Raw genomic sequence first — 27,005 nt, forward strand, 5'->3', positions numbered from 1 at the left:
GAACTCATTATCTCTTCTATGGCTACATGTATGGGATAAACCAGTTTTCTTTCAGCTGTCTGTTATACACCAGCACAATGGGAGAAACACATAGTAAGAAAAGAATCTGCCAGTAGGAACAGGCTTGTTCTGAATAGTTGACACATCATGGGGTGCAAGGAGGCAGGGTAACTAACATGAGAATGGATGTTAATTCAGTTCCCAGGTATCAGGGTCTAGACTAGGCCTCTTCAACCTGTGGTCCTCCAGGTGTTTTGATTTTCAGCTCCCAGAATCCCTGACCAATGAACAAGCTGGCTAGGACTTCTGGGAGTTGGAAACCTAACCACCTGGAGAGCTGCAAGTTGAAGAAGCCTGGTCTAAACCCTTTTCTGTAATCCTTAGGGCAAAGAGAATGAATCTCAAGACAAGAATATTTTATTGAAATATACATGCATAGTGTGAGCTAACCATTAAGAGGCTTAAATGCCCCAAAGCACTAGATTCTGTCTGATCTATCCAGAGTTGACCTCACCTAGCTTCATAATGCTTGCCAGTTTATACCAGGTGCTGTAGGCTATATTTCAGAGGAAGGAACTGGCAAAATCATCTATGTTCATTCCTTGGCTAAGAAAATCCTATGAAAATTCTCAGAGTCACCATAAGTCAACAGGCAACTTCAAGACACATTCACATACATGACCAATAGGTTTCAGGCTGTTTTACTTACCCTGGTTCCTCCGTGGGTATTGTAGGCCCTTTTCTGTTCAAAGCAGAAAAATGTTCGATTTCGTGCATCCTTAAAAGCAATACTTTCAAAGGGATCAAAAATAGAGCTTGGGAAAGTGAGTCTTTGTCCATTACTCAGCAAAGAGCTGGGGAAACTGAATTCTCAGTAGATTTTTATCATTTCTGCTAGCTATTGAGTTTATGACATGAATAACATGATTTGAGTTACAGTACTTTAGTTGATACTTCAGATTCTCATGTTATCACACTTTATGACCTTATCAGGAATGCCTCAGAACTAAAGGTTTTGCCTGAAATCTCAGGGCCTGGTTTGATCCTGACCTGGTACCTCTAGCTGCTAAGCAGTGCTTTGAAGGCAGTGGCAAACCAAATTAAAAGATATGACTTTGTGTGTTTCCATGAACCTTAAAAATGTTCTTTAATCCATTAGTGGGATAAAGTACATCAGGAATTTTCAGAGAAAGAAGTAGACACACATGCTCCAGTATTGGATTTTATAATAGCTATATTGGTTACACAGACAAAGGGGAAACATCGCATATACTCCAACATTCACTCATACTGCATACATTCAACATTCATACTCACCATCCCTCTCCATTAAGTTGCTCAGGCTTCTTGGAAGGAAGCAGGCGAGTGGACAGACACTGCATCCCTGCAGGTCTGGCACATAGTCGAAAAGGAAAAGCGTCTCTTATGTAGAGCTTTTTTTGGTTATTCATTACTTGATTGTGTCGACAACCTCTGTCATTCATGTCAGACCTTCTTGAGCCTCATCAATTCCAGAACAGATAGGTTATTTAACTTCTTTCTTAAATGTCATTATTTTTGACTATGTAAACATGTGTTGTTTACATCCCAAAGTTCTCAGGTCAGTTCAGTAGTTTTCTCATTAGTACTTTTTATGCCAAAGTTCATGAATTCTTCACCTCCCTTTTCTCCATAATGCAGTTTTCCAGGTTCAGTTTTTAGGATGGTGTCTTCATTCTTGCCAGACCTTTATAGGCCCGGCCAGACCCTAAACATATAATTCATTCAGTCCATTCATTACATGCTTTTCAAAATGAATACTACCAGTCATTTTGTTTCATCAAAATGTTGGAATTAACTTCCATGGTTTATCACAAAATATTTATTGTTTACAGAGTCCTCCAAGGTTCTTAAGCTTGCAGGCTGCCTTTACTGAGTATGTAGGAATACTTCAAAAGTTTGCCTGTTAAAAATGTAAGAAGGGTCCTGTTGAACAGGATATGTTTGAACACATATCAGTCTAGTTGAGTCTTTCCCCAGCACTGGCTGTGCTAGTAGGGAACTATGGAAACTATAATTGCATAGCATAAATGGGACTTTTGTCAAGCATCCTGTTTCATATGCTATCTAGCCTGGTGCTTCTAAGGAGATCACAAAACAAGGCATAAATGCAATAATTTGCACAGAAAGACCACGTTCACACACACCCTACCCACCTTTGTATTAATAGCTATCAGAGACATGCTGATAGCCTTCGTATTGAGGATGAAACGTTAGAAAAGAAGGAAAGAGTCCATATAAAACTCAGAATGTGATTATGTGAGATCATATTAAATATACTAAATACTGGCCTACAAAAAGTTGTTTACAAGTTTTATGAATAAGGGGATAACATAAGCTCCTTTAAAGGGTGATTCCAAATCCTAGGGAATAGCATCTATAGAGGGTCTCTCCTTAGGGCATTTCCACTCTGCCCCTTTATCCCAGGATCGGATCCCAGGTTATTTGTTTATCCCAGGTTGTTCGGCAGTGGAAACTCATATATTCCAGTTTAAAGCAGATAATCTGGGATCCGATTCTGGAATAAAGGGGAGTTCATCTGGGATAAAGAAGAGGTTCCTCTGAGCAAGCTAGCAAAGGGATAAACACAATAGAGCATAGAAGAGGATGATTTAGCAACCACCAGCTGAGATCCTAGGAGAAAAAATTTTCAGTGGTGGAATTCTAGGTGGCAGATAATGTTCTGGTTTTTGTCTTGTAAACTGGCTCTGCTGCCCCTCCCCCCCTTTGTATTCAAGGGTTTTGACTTTTGGACTCTGACAGATAGCATTTCTCCCCCTGGACTGTGACCTTAGCTTTCCTTGTTACTCTTGTCTTGCAACCTGACTCTCCTGCTCCTCTGTCAAATGGGATTTGATTTATTTATTCATGGGGGTTACCATAAGTCAACATCTCTTTGCTTTTCTATTTGAATATACTTGCATAGTAATAGAATAAATTATGCAAGATAACAATAAATCCAATTCCGTTTGGGAAGTGCTTACAGATATTTCATATTATATGAACTGCACCTCAGTTGCATTGCTGTGTATAAAGATTTTTAGCTTAGTGTCACTTGGTTCTTCACACTCACTCAGATGTAGTGAACTGTGTTTCCAGGAGAGGATTTCAAACCAAGAGCTTGAGCCCTTTTGAAATGCTTATTAAATTAAAGAATGATGGTGGATGGAGAGGGGCTGGAAAAGAGAACCACACAATGTGTTCTATTTTTGGTCTATTCATGCATTTCTGCATGACTGGAGAATGGCCCTATTGCCCATTCTGCAATTTTAGTTTCCTATCACTCTTATGATGAGGCCAAAACATGTTGCTTCAGTCCACAGGGCTTCTTGGACACAAGTCATTGCTATTAATTACTTGCAGTTAATTGTGTTTTGCAGGAATAAATCCATACATGATTTACATTATGATTGTATGTTAATGAGTCTCTTCTCCCATTATGCTTTTCAGAGGTTTTCACCTTTGTTAACAAAGATTTGGGAAAAGGCTTCTGTGGCATTATATTCAAATGAATGGATTGCTTTGTTGTGATTCATCCAAACCAAAGTATTGTGTTAATACAGTAGAGTCTCACTTACCCAACATAAACGGGCTGGCAGAACATTGGATACATGAAAATGTTGGATAATAAGGTGAGATTAAGGAAATGCCTATTAAACAAAAAAAATACATTATGATTTCACAAATTAAGCACCAAAATATCATGTTTTACAACAAATTAACAGAAAAGCAGTTCAATACATGGTAATGTTATTTAGTAATTCCTGTATTTATAAATTTAGCACCAAAACATTGCAAAGTATTGAAAATATTAACTACAAAACACTGACTACTAAAAGGCAGACTGCATTGGATAACACAGAACGTTGGATAAGCGAAGGTTGGATAAGCAAGACTCTACTGTAATAGCAAACTGAGAATGCAATTACACTATCCTTATGATATAACTACTGTTTGAATATATCTCCTCCTAGCCAAATTTGTTTTCTAAATGTGATATACATATTTTAATAAACATTACAATAAAGTAATGTTTTTCTCTAAGGGACATGCAGCCTAGTTATTTATATTGAGACTTAGCCATAGTTAGCTTACCTGCTTGAACATGAATGAAAACCTTGGGTTTACAGCGAAACTATTAGCTATGCAAAATGGAACAGATTAGTATACAGGAAGTTCCCAAGTTACAAACATCTGACTTACAAAGTGATTCATAGTTAAGAACAGGGGTGAAACAATAGGAAGTGAATGAAATCTATCCCTCTGAAGGGAAATTAACTTCTGGAAAAGTTATCATGGGGAACAGGTGTCTTCACTGAAGTTTTATCACTTCAAAATCCAATTCTCACAGGGACAGCTAGCAAATCAAACACCATAGGGGTGTCAACCCTTCCCTATGCTAGCCAAAGATATATAGAGTGGGGGGGGGGGGGGGGGGTAGTTACACTTAAGAATGTACCTGTTCTGACTTACATACAAATTCAACTTAAGAACAAATCTACAAAACCCATCTTTTTTGAAACCTGGGAACTGCCTGTACTGCAGTCTAGAAGACAGTCTGGTGTGACTCTAACCATAGTACAGTCATTTTGCATGTAGCAATTAACCATGATTTGACCATGGTTTCAAATCATGTATCAAGTTTTATCATATTGCCAATCTAATCATTATTCAAATCAGGGCTGGTTAAAAATGGCCTTTTAGATGTTGCTGGTAGAGATTGAAAGTACATTAGAGAATTTTTGGGAAATGGTTGAACAATATGTTTTTGAAGTGTTTAGAAAGTTTAATAAGTGTTTGAAAATGATCAACATAGATTCATGACAGAAGAGGAATTTATAAAGTGGACAAAAACCCTGAATTTAAAGGAAATAAAACCTAATTTGAAATCAATTTATGTACAGATTATGTTCACTTAAGATAGTGGGGTGATTATATTTTCATCATATCTCTTTAAGGTGGGAGGTGGAAAATCAATTTTAACTTTTTAATGTTTTAATTTTGTAATTATTGTTTTTAGCGGAAGGTAAGCAAAATTAATTTTACTGAATTTATAGATAGTCATGTATTGGAAAATGACTGACTTTACAAATTGTATGATAATATTTATATTACTGGATTCTTGAAAGTGGGTTTCTTAAAGATTTGTTTATTAACAGCTTGTTTCTACACCTTATTTTCAGTATCCATAATGGAGTAATAGCTGTGTTCCAGCGAAAAGGTCTTGCAGAACATGAACTTTACAATCTCAATGAAGGTGTGAGGTTAGTACTATATCAGAGATATTTCTCATAAGTGCATTTTCATTGGAAGGAGCAGTGAGATATAGAATCTGGGTAACACCAGCATATACATGATACTGGAACTATGGAGATTGATAACAACATCCAAACAGGGAGTAAAAGCTAGAGTCATGGAACAGATTCCCAGGGGAGCCCAACAAAAAGAGGAAAGGTAGAGTAGGAGCTTACTCCAGTGTAAATGCTGAATTCCTGATCCAAGTATTAAGAACAGAGTTAGGAAACACAGTTAGACGTGAATGGCCTGCTTCAAAAATAAGAACAACAAAGATAGAGAGGAAATTATGATGAAATGGGGTATCAATGACTCAAACAAAAGACATTTTTAGCTGTCTCCAGATGTTATTTATAGACAACTTGCATCCCAGAGTTACTTTGCAATGCACTATTGTATTTCTTGCCTTATAGAAAAACACTTCCCTGTTTTGGAAGGATTTTCACTACAAATCAATTGCATATGTCCATTTCCTGCCCTTCTCATAGCTAAGTTACACCTCAGTCATAAAGGTTTTTAAAGGTTCAGTTTTAATATGCTAAGTGCACATTAGAAGCATCTTAGCCCAGAATAAAAATCAATAACAAGCTGTTTTGTTTAATTTTGCTTCAGTTTGGGTCTACTCATTTTGTTGTGGAAAGCAAAAATAGTAGGAAGTGTAATGTGAGGAAATTGAAGTTTAAAGTGATGTACACTGTGGCAAAAAAGTTCATAAATTCACATATTAGATTCTTCAAGAGGATGGTATTGGCATACGGAGTTATCCTACCTTATTCACAGTATTTCTCCATCCTTCTATGTTTCCCTAATACTTCTTCCATTTTTAAAAAATGTTACTTTAAAAATAATATTAAGCAAGGAAAGATGCAATAGTTAAATAGTTATTTGGTTGGTAATGCTAGGAGCTCAGTGATTATGAAATCATTCACAATGAATACATCTACAGTACAATGATATAAACAACACTTATGTAGGAAGCTAAATCATTTTAAACTACAGTAAAAATAGATAGAGTACAGTCCAATGATTCATGTATTTTTGTTCCTCTTTGGAATAGGCAGTTACTGAAAACGGAGCTCGGATCCTTCTTTACTGAATATTTACAGGTTTGTACAGCTTGCATTTTTGTGATGCTTAAACTTTTATTTATGTTTTGCATTGTTATCAGAAGCATGCAGATGGATACACTTAACAGCAGATGTTTCCGTCCTAAAGAAATTTGAGTACTGAAACCTCACAGATTTGGTTGGTTGTATGCTTGGCCTTTCCGTAAGACATTTCACTCTTGACACAGCTATTTTTAGAAAGTATAGTATAGAACAGGGCTTCTTATACTTTTTTCTACTCTCAATCCCTTTCATGTGATAATTTTTTTATGCAGTCCAAAATATATAGGTATAAAATATGTATCAAAATCAACATTTACTGTTAATAAACTAGTATTTTCAAGGTTTGTTAAACAGTCTGCTTAAGGAAGCACAGGTGACACATTTTCTGCATGTTGCTGCTGAGAGATTCAGTCACTAAGTGGAATGCTAGACAAATTTTTGGGACCCCAACATTGAGCTAAAGGAACCCCATTTCAGGCCAGAACCCACAATGTAAGAAGCAGAGGGATAGAAGAATCAGAGAGTAAGTTAATTCGTGAATTATCTGTAAAAATTGTCCTTTGGGCAGTGTAGGCAAAACATTTCAAATATAGATTAAATATCCCTAATCTGAAATACTACCAGAAGTATTTTGTATCCTGGATTGTTTCAAATTTTGGAATACTTGCATGTACATCGAGATATTTTAGAGATAGAACCCAAGCTCAACATTATATTTATTTTCGGTTCATATATATATTATGCACATTAGCCTGAAGGTACTTTTATGCACAATATTTTAAATAAATGTATGCATGGAACAAACATTGTATTCACAGAACCATCAAAGATATTCTTGAATGACACCTCCCATCACTTTTTATTATCTGCCATGTGGACTGGGGATCATGGAAATTGCAACCCAGCAGCACTTGTTGTTCTAAGGTTGGGGAAAAGTCATTTTAAAGTCAGATATCATATCCACAAGCCTTGAATCTAAATTCAAACTCCAATAACATGACTGAACAGAACAAAAACTGCAGCCTTCCAGACGATCCATCAGATGTCTAATAATGAGGAATACAGGAGTTGTAGTCCAGCTTCTGGAGGGCCACATTAAAATGATATGGCAGGTTGGGTTTAGCCCACGGGCCTTGAATTTGACACATGTAGTTTAAAGAAAATATACAGAGAAATTCAGGCCCTACATTATTTTTTTTAACTGGAGTGGGTCCATTTAATTGTTTACTTGGTGACACTTATTGTTGATGGTGTTTTTGTTTGTTGCGTTTTCATTCTGCCTTCCTACCAGAGCAAAACTTGAGGCAACTTCCAAAACTATTAAAAGTTCACAATAAAAAATTTAAAACAATTAAAAGATGGAGGAAAAGATAAAATAGCATAAAATTCATTATATACCAATCAGATCTTTCCAGACATTTCTGTCTAATCATCTGCAGAGTGAAACCAGTTTCTTCCAAATAGGTTTCAAACTGATCTAAATTGTCAGCGTAGATATGTCCCAGGTTCCTTTATCAGGACCCAGGGGCTACTTACCAGACATGTTAGTGTGGAAAAAATTCTCTGCTCATGAGAAGGGTGAAAATAAATGAGGGAGCCATTTGAAATTTATTTACTCCTAACATTCATAAAAGCTATAAACTATACAATCCCATTCTCTCTGCATATTGATTGTTTATCAAGGCAAAATGATTAAGCTCTAAAACAGTCATTAAGCAGAGGTTAGAGTTATATACTGTTTGAAATATTAAGATGGGAAATCCTGTACAGTAAAATTACTCTCCCCATGACCCAAGTAAAACCTATGAGTATTTCCTTTCTAATGAATTGCCTTAGAAAAGTTGTTTGCTGTTGACATACAAGAATAGTCTTTTAATAGATTGAGATTATAAAAAAAGAAAAGAAATGAAGTTATATGTGTTATGTTTGCAGAATCAGCTGCTCACCAAAGGAATGGTGATCCTGAGGGACAAGATTCGGTTTTATGAAGGTAATCCAGAGATCAGTTATGCCTGTTGTGCCTCGTTCAAAAGGACATCAAAATCAAAACTCTCTTTCACTTGGCCTCAGACCAAAAGCCATAACAACAGCCTGCTTCTGCCTCAGCAGTCATTTAATGTTCCTGCCTGCTGAACAAGGAAATGAAATTTGTCTGGCACATGAGCTGAGCAAACTGCACCCTCCACGATAACAGTTTACCTTTTTCTCAAATTAGGAAGCTCTTTATGATTAAATAGTAATCTGGACACTGCTTAGAAACTGCAGAAGACAAGTAATTGAAAATATTATTTTACGTAGATTCCACTCTTCTTCCAAAGAACCACACAGACATTTCCACATATTTCTCTGGCAACATCCTATCCAGGCTGATCTTAGGGCCAAATTGACTTACCTCTGTATTGAAGTTGCATTATGTTCTTTTTATGACAAGAGTGTCCCGATGTTTGATTTAGCAAGATTTCCTATGGAGCATATATCTGAGGAAGCCTGCTTGTGTATACATGTATTGCCAACTAGATGGGGAAAGAACATTGTGCATGCTTTCTCAATTTGATCCTCTGGTTTTCTTTTAAGGGAGGGGAATATGCTGTGGATTTTGATGGTTGAGAATCAGACATCCAGAAGCTGCCTCCCTGGTTTGCAGGACTTGCATCTCACCATAAACAGCAGTCCTTTGCAAATAAAAGCACAGAAAACATCTGTTTTGCAAAAATAGTAATTTTTATGTGTGCAGAACTGCATTTTTGTGCAAGATTTTTTTGTAAGTATGTGCAGAGTCATTTCCCCAAATACTTCAGGATATGGGAATATCAGTGGAAACTGTAAAAAAATTCGCACTACTGTCTTATTCTTCCTGACCAATTTTGTAAAGTATCAGAAAACCTTTTACAGTAGAGTCTCACTTATCCAACATAAATGGGCCGGCAGAATGTTGGATAAGCGAATATGTTGGATAATAAAGAGGAATGAAGGAAAAGCCTATCAAACATCAAATTAGGTTATGATTTTACAAATTAAGCACCAAAACATCATGTTATACAACAAATTTGACAGAAAAAGTAGTTCAATACGCAGTAATGCTATGTAGTAATTACTTTATTTACGAATTTAGCACCAAAATATCATGATGTATTGAAAACATTGACTACAAAAATGCGTTGGATAATCCAGAACGTTGGATAAGTGAGTGTTGGATAAGTGAGACTCTACTGTATTTTTATTTTTTGCAGGGAGACAGGCAATACATAATGGAATTTCCTTTTTGTCCTTATCATATTTAGGTCATTTTTGTGCAGAATCTCTAACAGTGTCCAGGAGTTGGAGAAGATAAATAAATTTCAGTTTCCTTTTGAAAGAGCAATGCACTATAGAGGCAGTCCCTGAGTTACAAACATCTGACTTACAAATGAGTCATAGTTACAAATGGGGGAGAGGCAACAGGACGTGAGAAAAATCTATTCCTAGGAAGGGAAATTCACTCCTGAAAGGGGTATCATGGCAACAAGGTGTTTCCACTGGAGCTTTATTGCCAATCTTTGTTTCCACAACAAGCCACATTTTTCAAAATCCAATTATCACAGGGATAGAAAGTAAGGTGAAATCTTCTGAACAAGGGCACAGACAACAAAGCAAACTTCACGGGGTGTTCACCCTTCTCTATGCTATCCAAAGCATGCCTGGTCCAAATTACAAACAAATTCAACTTAAAAATAAACCTAACTTGAGGACTGCCTGTAGTCTCAGTTGCTGCATTCTTGCTCTATTGTGAGAGTAAGATGATTTGTGCTTCACTATATAGAATTTGGAAGGAAACCAGCCTAGCTCTGGGCATAGAGTTCCTTTAATTAAAGTGATTCCCATTTTATACAAAAAATAAATTTTCTGCATATCTTTTCATGGACTCCCCTGTTATGCTTGAAGGCAATTCCCATATCAACAAATTCAAGTGTTTACAGTTATGTACAGAACATGCACTGTGCCCTTTGTCTCAAAAATCCATAAAAGGCAACCAAAACATAATCTCCTTCCCTTGTGTGTACCTTAAAGAGACAAGAAGTTGAAAATATGTATTTGCTCAACTCAGATGCATGTATTTGGCAGATAGTTTTCACACTCATATACAAAATACTTTTTTGAAGTTCTTTTGTGTCCTATGCATCTTAACTGTGTCTTTTTCCCCAACATATAGGGCAGAAACTTTTAGATACCTTGGCTGAAACGTGGGACTTCTTTTTCAGTGATGTCCTGCCCATGCTTCAGGCTATATTCTATCCCGTTCAGGTAAAGTATTACTTTGTTACTTCAAAATCCAGAAAAACCAGAAAAAGCAACTCTGCTGGTTTTCTCAGCAGAGAGCCATAATCTGTCAGACATCTCAGCATGGCAAACTGACATTTTCATGGATGGGGAAGTACACCCGCAAAACACAGGATGGAGGGGAATGTTTCAAAACAGGGGATGTTGTAAGCATTTTTCTCTTTGTGTCACAATATTCAAGCTGTCAGCAGAAAAAAATAGTTTTGATTTGCAAAAGCTGTTCTCTTGCTATGTCCCTAATACCTCTGTGCAAAGGACTAGAATTCAAAGCATCCTGTCATTTGTTCTGCTTTCCCAGAGAATAGCCCCACCAAACAGAGGGCAAGCAACTTTTGAAACCAAAAATTTGTGATTTCAAATAAAGTTGGAAATATGAGAAAATCTTAACAAAAACAAGCATGGGCTGGGAATTTTTCTTATTTAATTCCGTAGGACCGAACACACTCAATGTGCTTCCACATAGTAATTTAAAATCAAGTAATCTATAAAGTAGATTTTATTTTCATTCTTTTTTTCAGGGAAAAGAGCCTTCTGTCCGCCAGCTAGCTTTGTTGCACTTCAGAAATATAATAACTCTCAATATCAAATTGGAAGATGCCTTGTCCCGTTCCCGAGCGAGGGTCCCTCCTTCAATAATTCAAATGTTGCTCATTCTACAGGTATGTTTTCTTGGGTATACCAAATCTGGTGTCATAGTTAAGACATGTCACATCAAAACAATGGCCAGGGTTGACGGCTTTCATGCAGCAACCCATTCATCTGGAGAAGCAGTGAATACGGTAGCCCGGTAACCTCCAGTGGAGCCAAAGGCTGCCCAGACCCACATCAAATCTTTGTGAATTTTAATCCCTAAAGCAACAAATCAGCCCAACACAGAATTCTTGGGAAGATGAAATTGTCTGCTGGCAAATTTCACATCCCCAACAGTTACGGCTCTTCAAAAGAAAACAAGAAAGAAAGAAAAGAAGAAGAAAAACAACTGTCAGTGGAAATTTATATTTGTAAGACAGATTGTACCCCAAGAGGTTTCTGCATTTTCCAGCTCTAATTCTATTATTTGGGGGGCCGATTTTGGGTGTGGCTGCAGAAAAGGTTGTGTAAATAGCTATAACAGGAGAAAGAAACAATGGCCCCTGGACTTCTCACTCAGACTTTTATTTCCTCCATTTGCTCTATCAATTTTCGTGGACAAGAAGTAATTCGTTTTGTCCCTGAGACATTATTTCAATACTTAATCATGTGGTGGCCTGTGGTAAGAAAAACTGGGAAAAGGTTTCTTTTAGCATTCCAATATGTTCTAAATTGCCATTTTGCTTTGTTTGCAGAAGTGAGATAATGTCAAGGCAGTTATTGCACCTTTAATGTGTCCCAGAGCTTTACTATATTAATGTATTTATAAGACCAAGTAGTCGTTCATTTTGGAAAGTGTTAGTCAAGAGAATACAGATCTAAAAGTAGGCATGATCTATTCAAATAAGTTGCTATCTAATCTAGTTCAATTGCATCTGTTTTTAGTTCTCTCCCTTCAATTTTCATAGTTTATTTCTTGGGCTTTCTAATTATCTTTCTTTTCATTCAGTGGTAGCATTATTTGTTTTTGTTACTCCCCATTCCTTCTTTCTGTCATCCTGTCCTCCCATATTGTAGCCACTCTTAAAAGCAACTCACGGGAAAAGAAGCTCACAGGCAGGGAAAAGAAGTCATGATTTCCAGTTTGAAAAGTTTGCTTGTTTAGGTGACCATTTTTTCCACCCTTGGCTCTCTGCTTTGTTAAGTTTTCCCTACATTGAGAAGCAAAGGCTGTCTTGTATACCTCAGCATGAATCAATCATGGCCAAAGCACCCAAGTTCTTTTCCATTAGGCCAATGAATCTTGCAGTAACTCCTGTGCCTTCACCAGAGCTTTCCCAAGTCAGCAGTGCATAAGCTAATTAGGGTAGAGCTCATTATAAATAATATGCTTGGACAACACTGGCAACTCTATTTACAGTGCAACAGGATGAAAAGAACCCTATGTGGTTATGAATGCCTGGAGGTGAGCCAGCTGCAGCTCAGGGATAGGACAAGGTCAAGCTGAAAGGGATTCTCACTTGGGAGAGCAATTTCCAACCTGAATCAACCACAGTGCAAGTTTGTGTAGTCCCAAACTGGTGGTAGTTTTCCCTATCATAGTGTTAATTCATAAACTGCATTAAAAATAGAATGCAGATAAATCAGAATCTGCTTATGTCATGAAATAATCACAAGAAGCTTCATATATATTAGAAAGGATGACCAGATAAAATACATTAAATATCTGCCATTGAAAGAGCTATTTTGGGGGGAGTTAAAATGATAGTATTGCCTTCCAAAAATATTCCTGACTCCCTCAATGAACTTGTTTCAGTCCCCAAATTTCTAGGATTGCAATAATATAAAACTTTAGTTGAGTCATTAAAAATACACTTTAGGCATTGAAAGAAAAGTCAAGACAGTTATCAAGTATGAGAGTTTTGGGTGTGAATGATGTTCAATGTATTCATGCTCTACAATACTAAAAACTGTTGGGGGGGGGGTTCATTTTCATTGGGGGAGAGTGTTCATTTGGAAAGCCTCCACACCCATCTCCAAACCTATAGTAACACACATGGACATTTAACAATACAGTCCAGAATATTTTTACTTGGAAGTATATTTAAATCTGGTTTACAGGCAGGAGTGGTTTCGTCCTTAAGAAGAATGAACTTTAAGTTGATTTCATTTGAGCTTCCATATGACTTGGCATGTACATTCTGCTCATTGCAGGTTATAGCAGCAAACATTGAACTTGCATGGCTTTTAGTTGGAAGTGGTATATAATGAGGCCCTATAGAGGCAATTTAGGCAGGATTACTTTTGAACTAATATTAATGTACAGGCCTTAATTTTACTGCATACACAATGACCCCACAAATCCAAGTTTTACTCTCATAAAATACTTGTAATCAAGAGTCTAAATACTTTGCTAGTTGTCTTATTTGAGTAGGCTAAAAGGACTTTCACTTAATTTTAAACATGGACTTTACACCTGATTCTGTATCTAGGATCATTAAGTGTCTAGAAAGTTATGGGCTGGGCAAATAATGCCACCATTCCATTGCCCTGTAGCAGTTTTTGTTTATTTTTAAGTCAAATCTTGGAAATGCCTCAGATGAAAAAGCACCATGAGCTACAAATAGACTTTAAAAAAAAGTCATGTGGCCATTACACGTGATTTTACTTCACCTGTGTATGAGCAGTATTCTTCCCACACTCATTTAGACATGTCTTGAAAGTACCCGTTTCCTTCCATTTGGGGCAATAAAGTGTGACATTGAAAAGCTTTACGAGAAATACTACTTTGTAGGGAGCATCGCATATATTAAAATGCATACTACCTTCTGTAGGGTATGTGACGAACTGCCTTTAATCGCTATTAAATTCTTAACAAAAATGAATGACTTAATTATTAACATGAAAAAAAATAGTTGCACTTTACAACTGTATGGAGATTGGTAATCAGTTTCTTCAGTCATACTTCAAAAGCAGAGGGAAAAACCCAGTCAAACTGATATAATTTTTTTCAGAGGATAAATCTGTGAAGGGCCTTTGAAAACTAAAATCCGTCAAAATGAAAAACTCATTAATGTTTTAGTTGGAGAGCCTAGGTATAGAAAGAATTGTGTGTCTGTATTATCCTCACAAGTGCTCAGCTACAGTCAAACCAGCATTCACAGATCTTCAAAAGCAGCTGCCTAGAATAGGAGTTTAAAGAAATATAAGTAAGCCAACCACAGCTTTTGATCTGAATATTATTGTGCTTGGATCTCAACCACAATAATATTCAGGACTTCAATAATAAATGGTGATAAATTTCCCCTTTTAGTGAACTGTGAGGGTCACCCGAAAATAAATATGGATTGCCTTCCACATAAATGCAAGAATCCTGTGTATAATGATTGATAGATAGATAGATAGATAGATAGATAGATAGATAGAGATTTATTAAGAAACCCTACGATTTTGTGATGCTAATCTTGAAACATATAGTGTGTTGATGGCAGCCTGTAGAGAGAGAGAGATGTTTCCAGAAACCAACAAGATTGGGGCATTTATATTTAAGGAATGTGTGAAACTAGAGCAAGACTCATCCTTTTAGTTGATCCCCCAGGTCACAAAAGTCCTCCTCCTAGGACTCAATGTCTAAAAAGAGTTAACTGCTTTAAGTACTTTTAGGTTCTTCACATCATTGGATTTCTTGAAGTATTGGGAGGACCAGTATATGAACTGCCTGTGTGTAGGTGGTCATACACAGTAGTGGGAGCCAAACAATTAATTCAAAGATCACAAGTTCTTTGGACACGTGCACACTCACTTCTGAACAAGTTCAGAGTAAGACTTTAGATTAATTTTAAAGGTAACAGCAACTGCAGCATACGTTGTTGATGTACCAGGCAACATATAACCCTGCTTCACCAGCTCTGTTGGGCCATCAGAGAAGCCTCCCATAGGATAGTAAAACATCCGGGTGTCCCCTGGACAACATCCGGGCAGACGGTAAATTTTCCTACACCAGAAGCGACTTGCAGTTTCTCATGCTGTTCCTGAAACGAAAAAACAACCAGCTCTGTTGGCTGCCTGTTTTTAGCCACAATTCAGAGTTCTGGTTATGACCTATAAAACTCCTAGTTTCATAGCATACTTATTTCTCAATATGAATGGCCCAAGCACCGAGATTCTCAGGTTTGGGACCATCCTACCTCCGTGACCGCATCTTTGTCTACGAACCCACGCGTTCACTTCGGTCATCTGGAGAGACCCTGCTCGTGATCCCGCCTGCATCGCAAGCGCGGTTGGTGGGGACACGAGACAGGGCCTTCTCTGTGGTGACCCCCCGACTCTGGAACACCCTCCCCAAGGATCTCAGACAGGCCCCTACATTGGCAGTCTTCAGAAAGAATTTGAAGACCTGGCTGTTCCAATGTGCCTTCCCAGATTAATAGGAAATCTCCAATACCAAGTCCCATAAGCACTTTATTAGAACTAAGATCGCATATCGCACTCTGCACTTGCCCTATAAGCCTTATATATCACCTGTCACATCAGCACTTTTAATCTTGTACCTATTACTCTGGCCCGGCCCAGTTCTATTGTGTTCTAACGTATTGTTATTGCTTGTGGTTTATACTGTTTTAATTGTTTTAATTTGCCTTTTGTTTGTATTGCTACATTGTGTGTTGAGGCCTTGGCCTTTGTAAGTCTCATCGAGTCCTTCAGGAGATGCTAGCGGGGTACAAATAAAGTTTATTAATAATAATAATAATAAAAGCACTTCTTTCCGCAGCATTAACGGGCAGGGCCGGCCCAAGGAAATTTTCAAGTGTAGGTGAACAGAATTCCCCCTCCTCCCCCAAACCAATCGGGCATCGAATTGTTGCCAGTTGTGAGGCCACCCTGAGTCCTCTTCGAGGTGAGAAGGGCGGGACACAAGTATGGGAAATAAATAAATAAATATAATCAGGACAGAAAAAAGAACACTCAAAAACAGGGGAATTCCAGACATGAAACAATCAGGGCCAGCTAACACCTCCCAACAAATGATCACCCCAGCAGCCAGGCTTTGAAGCTGCAAGGCCATTCAAAGCTAATCAAGGTGGCCAACTGCAACATCCACACTTTCCTCAAACAGAAAAAAGTTCTTTGAGTTCATTCTCCCAACCTTGACATTCATATACAAACCCCACTTGCCTAGTTTCCAATAGACCTCACAACTTCTGAGGATGCCGGGCATAGATGTGGCCCTCCTCTGGACACATTCCAGCATCCTTTGGCAGAGAAGGATAAAGAATTTGGGCCCTTCCACACAGCTCTATAACCCAGGATATCAAGGCAGGTTAACCCACAATACCTGCTTTGAACTGGATTATCTGAATCCACACTGCCATATAACCCAGTTCAAAGCAGGTAATGTGGGATTTTAGTCAGATGCATGGAAAGGACCTTTGTGAAACAACTCCAAAGATTTTTTGTTGAAGGTTTTCATGGCGGAATCACTGGGTTTTTGTGCATCTTCCGGGTTGTATGGCCATGTTCCAGAAGCATCCTCTTCTGACGCTTCACCCACATCTATGGCAGGCATCCCTCAGGCAGGAATGAAGCTTGCAAGGCCATTAATCAAGGTGATTCATTAATCAAGGTGATTCATTACAACACTCACACTTGCCTCCAACAGACAAGAGTTCTTTCTCCCACCCTGGACTTTGCACAAATATATAAAACCTCACTTGCCTAGTTTCCAACAGACGTCTGAGGATGCCTGCAACAGATGTGGGTGAAATGTCAGGAGAGAATGCTTCTGGAACGTGGCCGTACAGCCCAGAAAAACTCAGCAACCCAGTGATTCTGGCCATGAAAGCCTTCGATAACACATAAGTATATGTGTGTGTTTTGTATCTCTAGATAGCGCACTGCTTACTGCCTGAGTGAGTCCCTACGTCAGTGTGGTTACTGCTGGTTACCTTGACAATGTTTCCTCGCGAGGGGTGGGGCAGGGTGGCGAGGTGACGACACACAGCTCCACTGGCTTCGTTGGTGCTTGCTTGCAATTCTCGCGAGACGTCATGTACGTCACGTAGGTGAGAGGAAAGGGGAAGGTGAGACGACACCACGTGAAAGGAAAAAAGTAGGCATGGGCCTATGTGCATGGGGTGGGCACATGTGGGGCTTCCAATCACCCTTACCACGCGGAGAGGGGAGGCTGGGCCGTCTCCACCGTCCATGGCAATGACATGGAGCGGTCTTCCAGGCGGGAGCACGCACAGGTCCACGATGGCGGCGGCGGCGGGAAGAAGAGTGCAGCCGCTGCCCGCCGGAACAAAACAGTGCTGACGCAGCCGGGGTGGTGGAAATGGCAGGCTTGTCTACACGGCTGGGCCCAGGCCGAAGGCCCGAAGGCAGGTGGTGGGGCCAGGCTGAAGGAGAAGAAGGCGGGGGTGCACACGCATGCATGCACGCATGCGTGGGCATGCAGGAGCGCTACTGTGCCCCCGGGATTGTGGCGCCACAGGCAAGCTCCTAAATGGCCTCGCGGTAAAACCGCCTCTGTTAACAGGGAACACGAGATAGGGCCGTCCCAGTGGCTGTCCCTTGGCTCTGGACCTCCCCGCTCAGTGGGTCAAGATCAGCCATGGGATCTTCAAGAACAAAAGGACAGAAACATAGCTTGCTTAAGCCTTTAGTAATGTATGGCAAATACTTTGGGAATGCACACCTTAAGGTTAAACACTATCCTATCAGGGATGCTCCAGTCTCTAGAACTCCCTTCCCCACTCACACCTATATACTATAGTTGCAGTATGCTTTGTTCTTAGACTGAAAGGTACACAATAGAAATCACATCTGGAGCAAACCTGAGCTATTTTTTCACCCCTGTCTCCTGTCTGAATGCTCTTCTACAGACTTCTGTTTCAAACTGCCATTAGTGTCCAACAGGAGCACCTTTCATAGGGAATGCAACATATTGCAGGACCCACTTAGATAAACTTCAGCAACCATTATGTTGTTCCACTTTCTGAAAAAGAAATATAGCACTGGATCACACCACATGCTGGGGAAGAAGCAGACAAGGGAGTTTGAAGTGTAATGAAAATAAGAAATAAACCCTTGCTACTATATAACAAAATCCTATTCCCAAGCCATTAGATTTCCATTCTCTGAAACAAAAGGGTCACATAGACAAATTCAGACCCCCTGACTCCTTTGTTTTTACACATAATTAGGAGTTCCCTCCTTGGCTGTTAATTGCATTATTTAGTTACAATTCTTGTTTAAAGTCACAGATTCTCCCAGATAAAGACATCCAAGTTCCTGTTGATTAAATTTCACATACATTGAATCTATTATCTGATGTGATAAATAGATCAGATCAAAGAAAGTTAGTTCCTGAGATAGTCTGAAAATGCTGCTAGAGAGAATGTGTTTTGAACTAAAGTGTAATATTTCTCTGGTAGTTTGCTGTGAGTTTTCTGGACTGTTCCAGAAATATTCTCTCCTGACGTTTCGCCTTCATCTATAGCAAGCATCCTCAGAGATTCTGAGGTCCAGAAAACACAGCAACACAGTGATTCCAGCCATCAAAGCCTTCAACAAGACATTTATCTGGTAGATTACATGAGGAAAATAATGGGTAAGGAGTACGGTATATAAAATGGGCCCTGAAACCATTCCTTTCACTTTGGGCCTGACAAAGTGTGTACCTATTTTTGTGATTGATTGTTTAGCTGAGCAGCTGGAGTAGAACCAGTAGCTATATGCCCCCCAACTGAGGACTCTGGGACAATTGGATTGACATCTCCCTTGACAGTGAAGGGAACGTGTGGCCAGGTGCCTATCGGATAGGCTGCAAAGGTTCTATGCCTAGTCTATAGCAGACATAATTCCTTCATGCCACAGCCATGCTGTGTATGTCTCTTTTTATTTTTAATGGAGCTTCACTAAAAGTGTAACATTAGTCCTGAAAGACTGTAAATAATGTGTCAGTGTTTTCATTGCACATTTAAAGCTCTTGCTATGGGTCTTTATCACCTCCGAGTCTGTTGTCACATTGTGAAATAATCAATAAAACATCAAAGAGGAAAAAACATTTGCATAGATTTTCAAAAGCTCTCATCTTTGAAACAGCCCCTACAGGCATCTCTAAAGCTATATGGAGTTAATTGTGTTTTTCTGAAGCATGAGGGTCCCATACAACTCTTTGGTTGCTGCATTTATAAATGTCTTTTGAGATTTCAGCTCCCCTGCTCTTTTCCATCAGCAGATTCAGAATTCAGGTCACAATTCTCCCTTCACAACTAAAGTATTGTTGCAAATAGGTTCACAAAAATTGTTAGCGTATTTTCTTTATTAGGTATATGGCAGGACCAACAAAAGGCAAGTTTTATAAAACTTTCCTACCTAATTTTGGGAGGGGGGATTTTTACTTGCAATAGCCAACCGAGTGCCCTTGAAATAATTGCCTCAAAACATATGAGAACTGGTATGACCGCAGCTCCTGGCGAATGGTTCTTTGCAGGCTCAGCCCTGACAGGACTAAATTGAAGAAAGCAAGAGTTCAGTAGAAACACCTCCAGAGGCTGGGGGATAGAAAGAAGAAGCCTGCAGGGACGGGGTCGTCACCAAAGGGGTGATACTCAAGGGCGAGGGCCTGTCCCTATGCTTTTCTGCTAAATAAAAACCGGAGTGAATCCTCTAAATCACTCCAGTGATACAAGCTTCCACTACAGTGACATCTAATGGACCATGGGAGCAATGCAGCATTTTATGAGCTGTCTTACTTGGGGACTATGGGACTGGTTACTACATCCTGGATAATGAGATGATGCATGTCTTATGTAGAAGGCTGCTGGGTAGAACTGAAGAAGGTAGTGACTCTTGTGCTTGGCAGTAAATGTTTGTTCTGTGTGAAGTAGCCCCACACTGGAATAACTTTTTCTAATACATATCCTGTGTATTTAGTGTAAACTCTGATATTTGCACTGGAGGAACTAGACAATGCCTAGAAAAGACATATTTACTCAGGAGCAGATAAATAAAAGAAGTCTATCACAGACACAGTGATTGCAGTTCATGTTGTATTCTGTGCCAACACTTAAAACTGACCATCAATTGAAGTATACTTGCTTTGTTTTCGATTGGTGTAAGTAGGTACTTAATTTGGTATTGTGGATTTTAAAACTACTCAGAAAACATAATGTATAGGAAGCTTATATGTTCTTTAAAAGCATAATTGCATTGTCTTAATCCTTCTACTTTGCACAGTTCTTGTTTAAATCAAGGCATATGTTCCCTGCACATTTCTTTATCAAAGGAAATCATGTTTTGTTGTTGTCTACTGTAGCTTTGCTCTGGCCGCACCACCAAACTTTAGCAGCATTACAACAAAGTTGACAATGCTGCACCAGAAGGTACAATCCTTCTGTGAATTCAGACCAAGAAGGCAGCAGTATGGCCTTCCATCCTGGAAAATACTTTACATTGATGAATTACTTGAGCCTCAAATATTACAGTGTTTTTTGTAATATGGGAATGTGTTTTTCCATTTTTTCAGGGGGTTCATGAATCAAAAGGAGTAACTGAAGACTATTTAAAATTGGAGGTCCTGTTACAGAAGGTCGTTTCACCTTATTTGGGTACATACGGCTTATACTCCAGTGATGGGACTATCCCACACTCTTCATGCATTTTAGGTAACATATATGCAAACTTCTAAGATCATACATTTTATTTGCAGACATAGAAACTATTTCAGTGAACTTTTCCCAGCCAAAAACGTGTCTTTGATAACCCACATCCATCTTATCTAGGAAATTCACCTTGGCTAGTGAAGGTGTATAGTTAGGGGAGGGGAGCAGAGTACATCGGCTGATTTGTCTCATATTTTGGGAAACTTTAAAGCTTAACTATGGTAAGCATACAATGCATATTTGAAGTCTTAGTCAGTGAGATCAATTAGCTACCTGTTTGTTTCCCCCCATAGTTTCTAGTGAAAATAGCAGACAAACTTAATTTAATATCAGTGGATCTCAGAAAACATTATTGGATTCAGTTCTGTTACTGTTTTGTCCTCCCTGCTTATTAAGGATACAAACCGCAGCACCTACACAATCCAGATATGCTACTATGAAGAAGTGCAGTTAAATAGATTCTGCAGATACTCTGTTTAAATAATTGGGCTGACATCCAAATAGACCACAATGCAAGTCCCCCCAGGAGTTTTGCTCGTGTCCCCTTTCCTTGTTCTCCATCTTTCTGTTTCTCCAGGAATCAAAGTCTAGTGGCAGCTGCTTTTGTAAGTCTTTGTTTCTTCAGAATATTTTTTTTAAAAAGAATTTGTCACTTTTTTTTAAGAAACCAAGAGAGAAGCATTTTCTCTATTGCAAATGACAGCATTAAACTGTTGCCACCTAATGGCCATTCTGAAAAAATCCTGCTGATCCTTCCTATTCTTGAAGCCAAAAGGATGTGGATGATACAATGGTCTTTCATCCAAAAACTTGTTAAGTCCTATATAAATTGTTTCAAAGAAGATAAGAATGAATTGATACACTGAAAGAGTCAACAAATTATAGTAGAACATACTCTAGTGGACGGAGATGTGAACGGTGTTCAGGAACAGTCTGCTTTTCTTATTTGACTATAGCCCTTCGGATCTTGTAATGTGTACGACGCCTTTGGGCCCCTGGTGGTGGCACAGTGTGTTAAAGCACTGAGCTACTGAACTTGCAGACCGAAAGGTCCCAGGTTCAAATCCCGGGAGGGGAGGGGAATGAGCGCCCGCTGTTAGCCCCAGCTCCTGCCAACCTAGCAGTTCGAAAACATGCAAATGTGAGTAGACTAATAGGTACCGCTCTGGCAGGAAGGTAACAACACTCCATGCAGTCATGCTGGCCACATGACCTTGGAGGTGTCTACAGACAACGCCGGCTCTTCGGCTTAGAAATGGAGATGAGCACCAACCCCCAGAGTCGGTCATGACTGGACGTAACGTCAGGGGAAAACCTTTACCTTTACCTATGATGTCTTTAAATATTCTCTCTCTATTTATTTTCAGAGAAGCGTTACTTTCGACGTTCTAAATCCGGGGACATTCTTGCGAAGAACCCTGTGGTGAGATCCAAAAGTTACAACAATCCTTTGCTGACCCCAGTAGCTGAGTATGAAACAGAAGGAATCCCTCCCAATGGCACAGGTATTCGAAGACACTCTGTGTCTGAAATGACTTCCTGCACAGAAGCACAGGGCTACTCAAATCTCACAACCATCACGGACAATGGCTCCAAGAGTTCCATGGTCACCATGAAGAACTCACAGTCAGGAGAGTCAGAGCGCCTTTCTGCAGGCTCAGCCCAGTGCTCAAACCACCTCAGTGCTGTGGAGCAACAAAAGGGACTCTTCTACCCAAGAGATGACCAAAGCAGGGCATATGAGTTGGCCAGGGACTCAGACTTGATTGCCATAGCCCCAACTGCCAGCCCTGAGACTATTGTGGACCAGATTTTGGAGTCTATTGAGTCAGATTCAGATGGGATTTTCATTGATTTTGGCCAGAGCTGCTCCAGTTCATCTGGGTACAATGTGGATGTCAGTAGGCAAAGCATTGTTTGAAGAATTCTAGATAAACATCCAAGTTTGAACTTAGGAACGAAGCCTTGAAATTCAACAACACATCTTTTATGTGGGTGACTTGGGAGGGTCATCTGCAATTTCTTAAGCAAAAGAAATTCAGATAAAAGAGCATGCCCCTCAAATTTAGAGGAACATGAGAGGGGGAAGATAATCATGGTGTGGATAATGGTGGTAACCGCTGAATCTTAGATATTGAGAACAGTTTTCTCTGTTGACTACAGCTGCAAGCCAAGTAAAATGACAAATAGTTCCATCACAGACCAAACACAAGCATATATGCCATGTGGGACACAAGCAGCAGGCTTTGGGATAGATGAATTTGAGGGTAATACATCACAGCTGTTCTATAGCTAGACTGCTCCTCTTTCCAGGTTCAATGGACTAAAGGCAAAATACTGGGGTTCCTGCATGTTTTGTAGTAAACACTGAGTTAATGGCACACTTGCTTCAAAGCTTGGCCACAATGGTTCTTTTCCCACCTGCCACTTAGATCTGAATTATATGTTACCTATATGGCACTGGAACTCTTTCCAAAATTGTTGAGCCCTACACCGAAGCACAAATCAGTAAATGGAACCACATGCAACTAGCTGATGGCATAGTTCCTAGTTTAGGAAGTAATTCACTCAACCCCCTATGATTTTCAAAGATACATGTTATCAGTGTATTGTTGGACCCAGGCAAATGGAAGAGGATTTCATTCTGAATGGAAGAGTATGAACTGGACATGAAGACATATCTGCACCAAAGCATTGAGAGTTCCCAGCTGGATAGTTCAACATATGGCACAAAGTACAAGGGAAAATTTCAGGAAAATTAGAACTATTGGGACATGATAGAAATCCAAAATTCTGTTGCAGTACAAGCAAGCAGTCTGGATAGAGTGCCATGCAGGATGAGTAAGCAAATAAAGGGAATGATGTTGGATTACATAATGTCTAATGACATTACAGAGGGTTTGATGTGACCCCTTTAAAAGCCACAATTTAGTTTAAAAACATTTTGAATAAGCTGCATTGAAATCAATAAGACAAGTTGATTGCAATTCACATGGGCCTTCTAGGTCTTAATGCAGTGGTTCTCAACCTGTAGGTCCCCAGGTGTTTTGGCTTACAACTCCCAGAAATCTTAGCCAGTTTACCAGCTGTTAGGATTTCTGAGATTTGAAGGCCAGACATCTGGGGATCCACAGGTTGAGAATCATTGTCTTAATGGGACGTAAGACTGACCTCAGTTACCTCCTAGCCATTAAGTTTTAAATAATATGCAGTGATGTGAATATTATATGTATTGTGTGTAATCTTAACATCCTGGTCACATTCACAAGTAAACATGAGTGTTGTAGTCATTGTGTAGTGAGCATGCATGTGTGTGTGAAACTGCATCAGACACACACCTGAGAATGCTTCTTACTGCCTATTTAAGTTCCTGAAGAAAGGACAGTTTCTTTTGTCAAATGTTGTTCAGCAATAGTCATATTTCCCTTCATGAGCTGGGAGTTCCTTGAGCTCCTCTCTCTTCTTCCTTCATTTTTTATGATGTCCATGTACAAGCAAAAATTGTGCTTTGAATGATAACATTTCCATAGGTTTAAAAATGTTTTTGTTCTAATTGTAAAAGGTTTACCAGAACACTGCAGCATCTGGTAATTTGTAGTGACCACTGTACTTTTTCTCCATACATTGACACTCCTTTTATTAACTTGAATTGAAGTTTGAAAACACGAAATAGTGTGCTACCTAACATGGTTGAAAGTCTGAGTGGGTTTTTTTTTGTTTTTGCAAAAGTGATAAAAGATTGTTTTAATTAATATAATTTATAAAATATACGACTCTTTTCTCATGAGCATAACCAAAAAAGGCATTTTGCTTATCCCAGAGGGCCTAATTACAAATGTATGCATAGAAATTGAAAGCATTCTTACTTTATATATACCAACTTTGGCCCTCCAAGTATTTTGGACTTCAGCTTCCAGCAATCCCAGCCAGTTTACCAGCCATTAGGAATTGTGGGAGCTAAAGTCCCAAATACCTGGAGGACCAAAGGTTGGGAACTACTGACTTAGAGTGAGAATTTGGGTCTTTAGAAAAGTCACATGTCTTTCCCACTGGCCCTTCATTGTGGCACATTGGGTTGCTATTCTTGCTGCATACTGTTTGACATGAGAGTTTCTGTTTTGAATATTGACATAAGCATTGCCTTTATCCTACATCTAAGAGATACAGATTTCTGATTCAAAATTGATGCACAAAATTGCGTGCACCAAATTTATTTCAGGGACTTCTATATATAGTAAAGGGGTAGTGGATAATATTCACTCCTGCCCTCTCGTCTACTTTGTTTCATGTATTAACAACTCTTGACTGCACCAGCTGGCTTTTTCTCATTGAATAGCAATTTTAATTTTCCCCAAAAATTCCTCACTGAGGAAAGGAAGAGATAGCACTTAATCCACCCATTCCTAAAGCGTTCTTCCTTCCTTGGCAGAAAAAGCTCACCGGCTGGAATTATCTTCTATGTGCATTTATAATTCTGTGTATATACATGTAAAAATGACTGGCTTCATTCCATCTTTACTTACATGGAAGTGCGCTCTTGTCACTTTCTTGTCATACCTGTTTGCCAAGGGAATATAAAATCATAGAGGTGGAAGCAACCACTTATCTAGCCCAGCTCTCTGAGCAAATGCACCAGCAGAATGTTCACCTGAAAGTAAAGTGATCAACTTTGGGCCATGAATTTAAGGGAGATTTAGTCGTGACATACTGTATATTGCAAAATTTTAGTAGAATGGTGTCAAGTTGCAGTAAGATTGCCTGCAATAAACATTGTAATAAAACTTGAAGTGGGAAAGAATGGCTTACCTGACCTGGGAACTCATCATAACGATAGGCCTCCCATTTTGCTGGCAATCAGTGGCAAAACGGAGGACACGTGTGGCACCTCACAGTGACCCATGCATCCTTCCTCCTCCTTGGGATGACCTATCTCCCATTATTGGTGAGGAGGCCTCTTGTTATACTTCCTTGCCACTTCAGCCATCAGTGGGGCAAGGCCATGGCTCCATGGCCAAAAGAGGAGCAAGTAGTCAAAAACCCCTTGTATGATGAGGTTGCTGGTTACTTCATTTCATGTATGTACATTGGTAGCAATTAATGAAATGTTTATGGGAACATGGTGAACTTCTCCTACTTGTAGTCGTTGCTGTCTTTTTCCTCTTCCTCTCCTTCTTCCGTTCTTCTTCTCTCACACATTTCCTTAACCCCTGCAAGTGACAGAACAAATTCCTTCTTATAAACTACAGGTGAGCTTCATGAAACCCTGCAGATATTGTACTGCATAACTCACCATTGTTGGCTCACTATGTTGGCTCAGGATGTTGGGAGTTGCAATTCAGCATCTGAAATACTACATTATTCCCAGCCTTGTTCTATAATGAAGGTAATGTACACACCATAAAGGAAAGTTGCGAAGAAATTGAAATTTAATTATGCGTCCTTCCCGACTACGCCCACACCATTTCTAACAACTGCTTCCCAGGAATAATAGGAGTTGGGATCCAGCAATATTTGCACGACCAACATTTGGATGACCAATTTAGATTCTTACTTGGCTGCACTGATCCAAGATCTTGCAGTTTTTCTAAGAAGGCACAGCATCTACCTCATGATCCTGTGGCTTAAAATCTCACTTCATCTGCATCCTGCTTTTTAGTTTCCTTGCAGCACCTTCTATGTCAGAAATAACATGAACATCTTTCAGGAGTAAAGGTCTTAAAAATGCAAACAAACCCATACAGTACAGTTTTGGGGATTTTCTGGAATAATGTTAAAAGTAATTGAACTCTTAAAATCATGTATCTGATGAGATGGGAAACAGCCAATGGATGATTATGCCTAATAAAATGTATTTATCTTTAACATGTTGAAAAGCTTTAAGTTTGGGCTTCTTTTAGTGGAGTGTTCTGATATAGACTAACACAGATATACTTTGGACCTTTGAAACATGTTTCTGAATAAATCCTGTTTAGCCTAAAATACATGCATATATTGCGATACAAGAGAA

The 27,005-nt window shown here is 39.2% G+C and overlaps 1 protein-coding gene across 7 annotated transcripts in view; it reads left to right on the plus strand.

The window, feature by feature from the left end:
• The window catches only part of LOC100556446 (proline-rich protein 5), a 224,284-nt gene that overhangs the window by 54,133 nt on the left and 143,146 nt on the right, over positions 1-27,005 (plus strand). For 6 of the 7 annotated variants that reach the window (XM_062981962.1, XM_008111399.3, XM_008111398.3 and 3 more), the window contains 7 exons: positions 5,223-5,303; positions 6,392-6,440; positions 8,376-8,433; positions 10,633-10,724; positions 11,279-11,419; positions 20,863-21,001; positions 22,366-26,860. In XM_062981962.1, coding sequence (XP_062838032.1) covers positions 5,223-5,303; positions 6,392-6,440; positions 8,376-8,433; positions 10,633-10,724; positions 11,279-11,419; positions 20,863-21,001; positions 22,366-22,919 — 1,114 coding nt within the window. In that variant the 3' untranslated portion in view covers positions 22,920-26,860. Of the gene's footprint in view, positions 1-5,222; positions 5,304-6,391; positions 6,441-8,375; positions 8,434-10,632; positions 10,725-11,278; positions 11,420-20,862; positions 21,002-22,365; positions 26,861-27,005 lie in introns of those variants that run through there. The other variant, XM_062981963.1, reaches the window with a different exon arrangement.

This window comes from Anolis carolinensis, chromosome 5 (genome assembly GCF_035594765.1).
Source record: "Anolis carolinensis isolate JA03-04 chromosome 5, rAnoCar3.1.pri, whole genome shotgun sequence".
Classification (NCBI taxonomy): domain Eukaryota; kingdom Metazoa; phylum Chordata; class Lepidosauria; order Squamata; family Dactyloidae; genus Anolis; species Anolis carolinensis.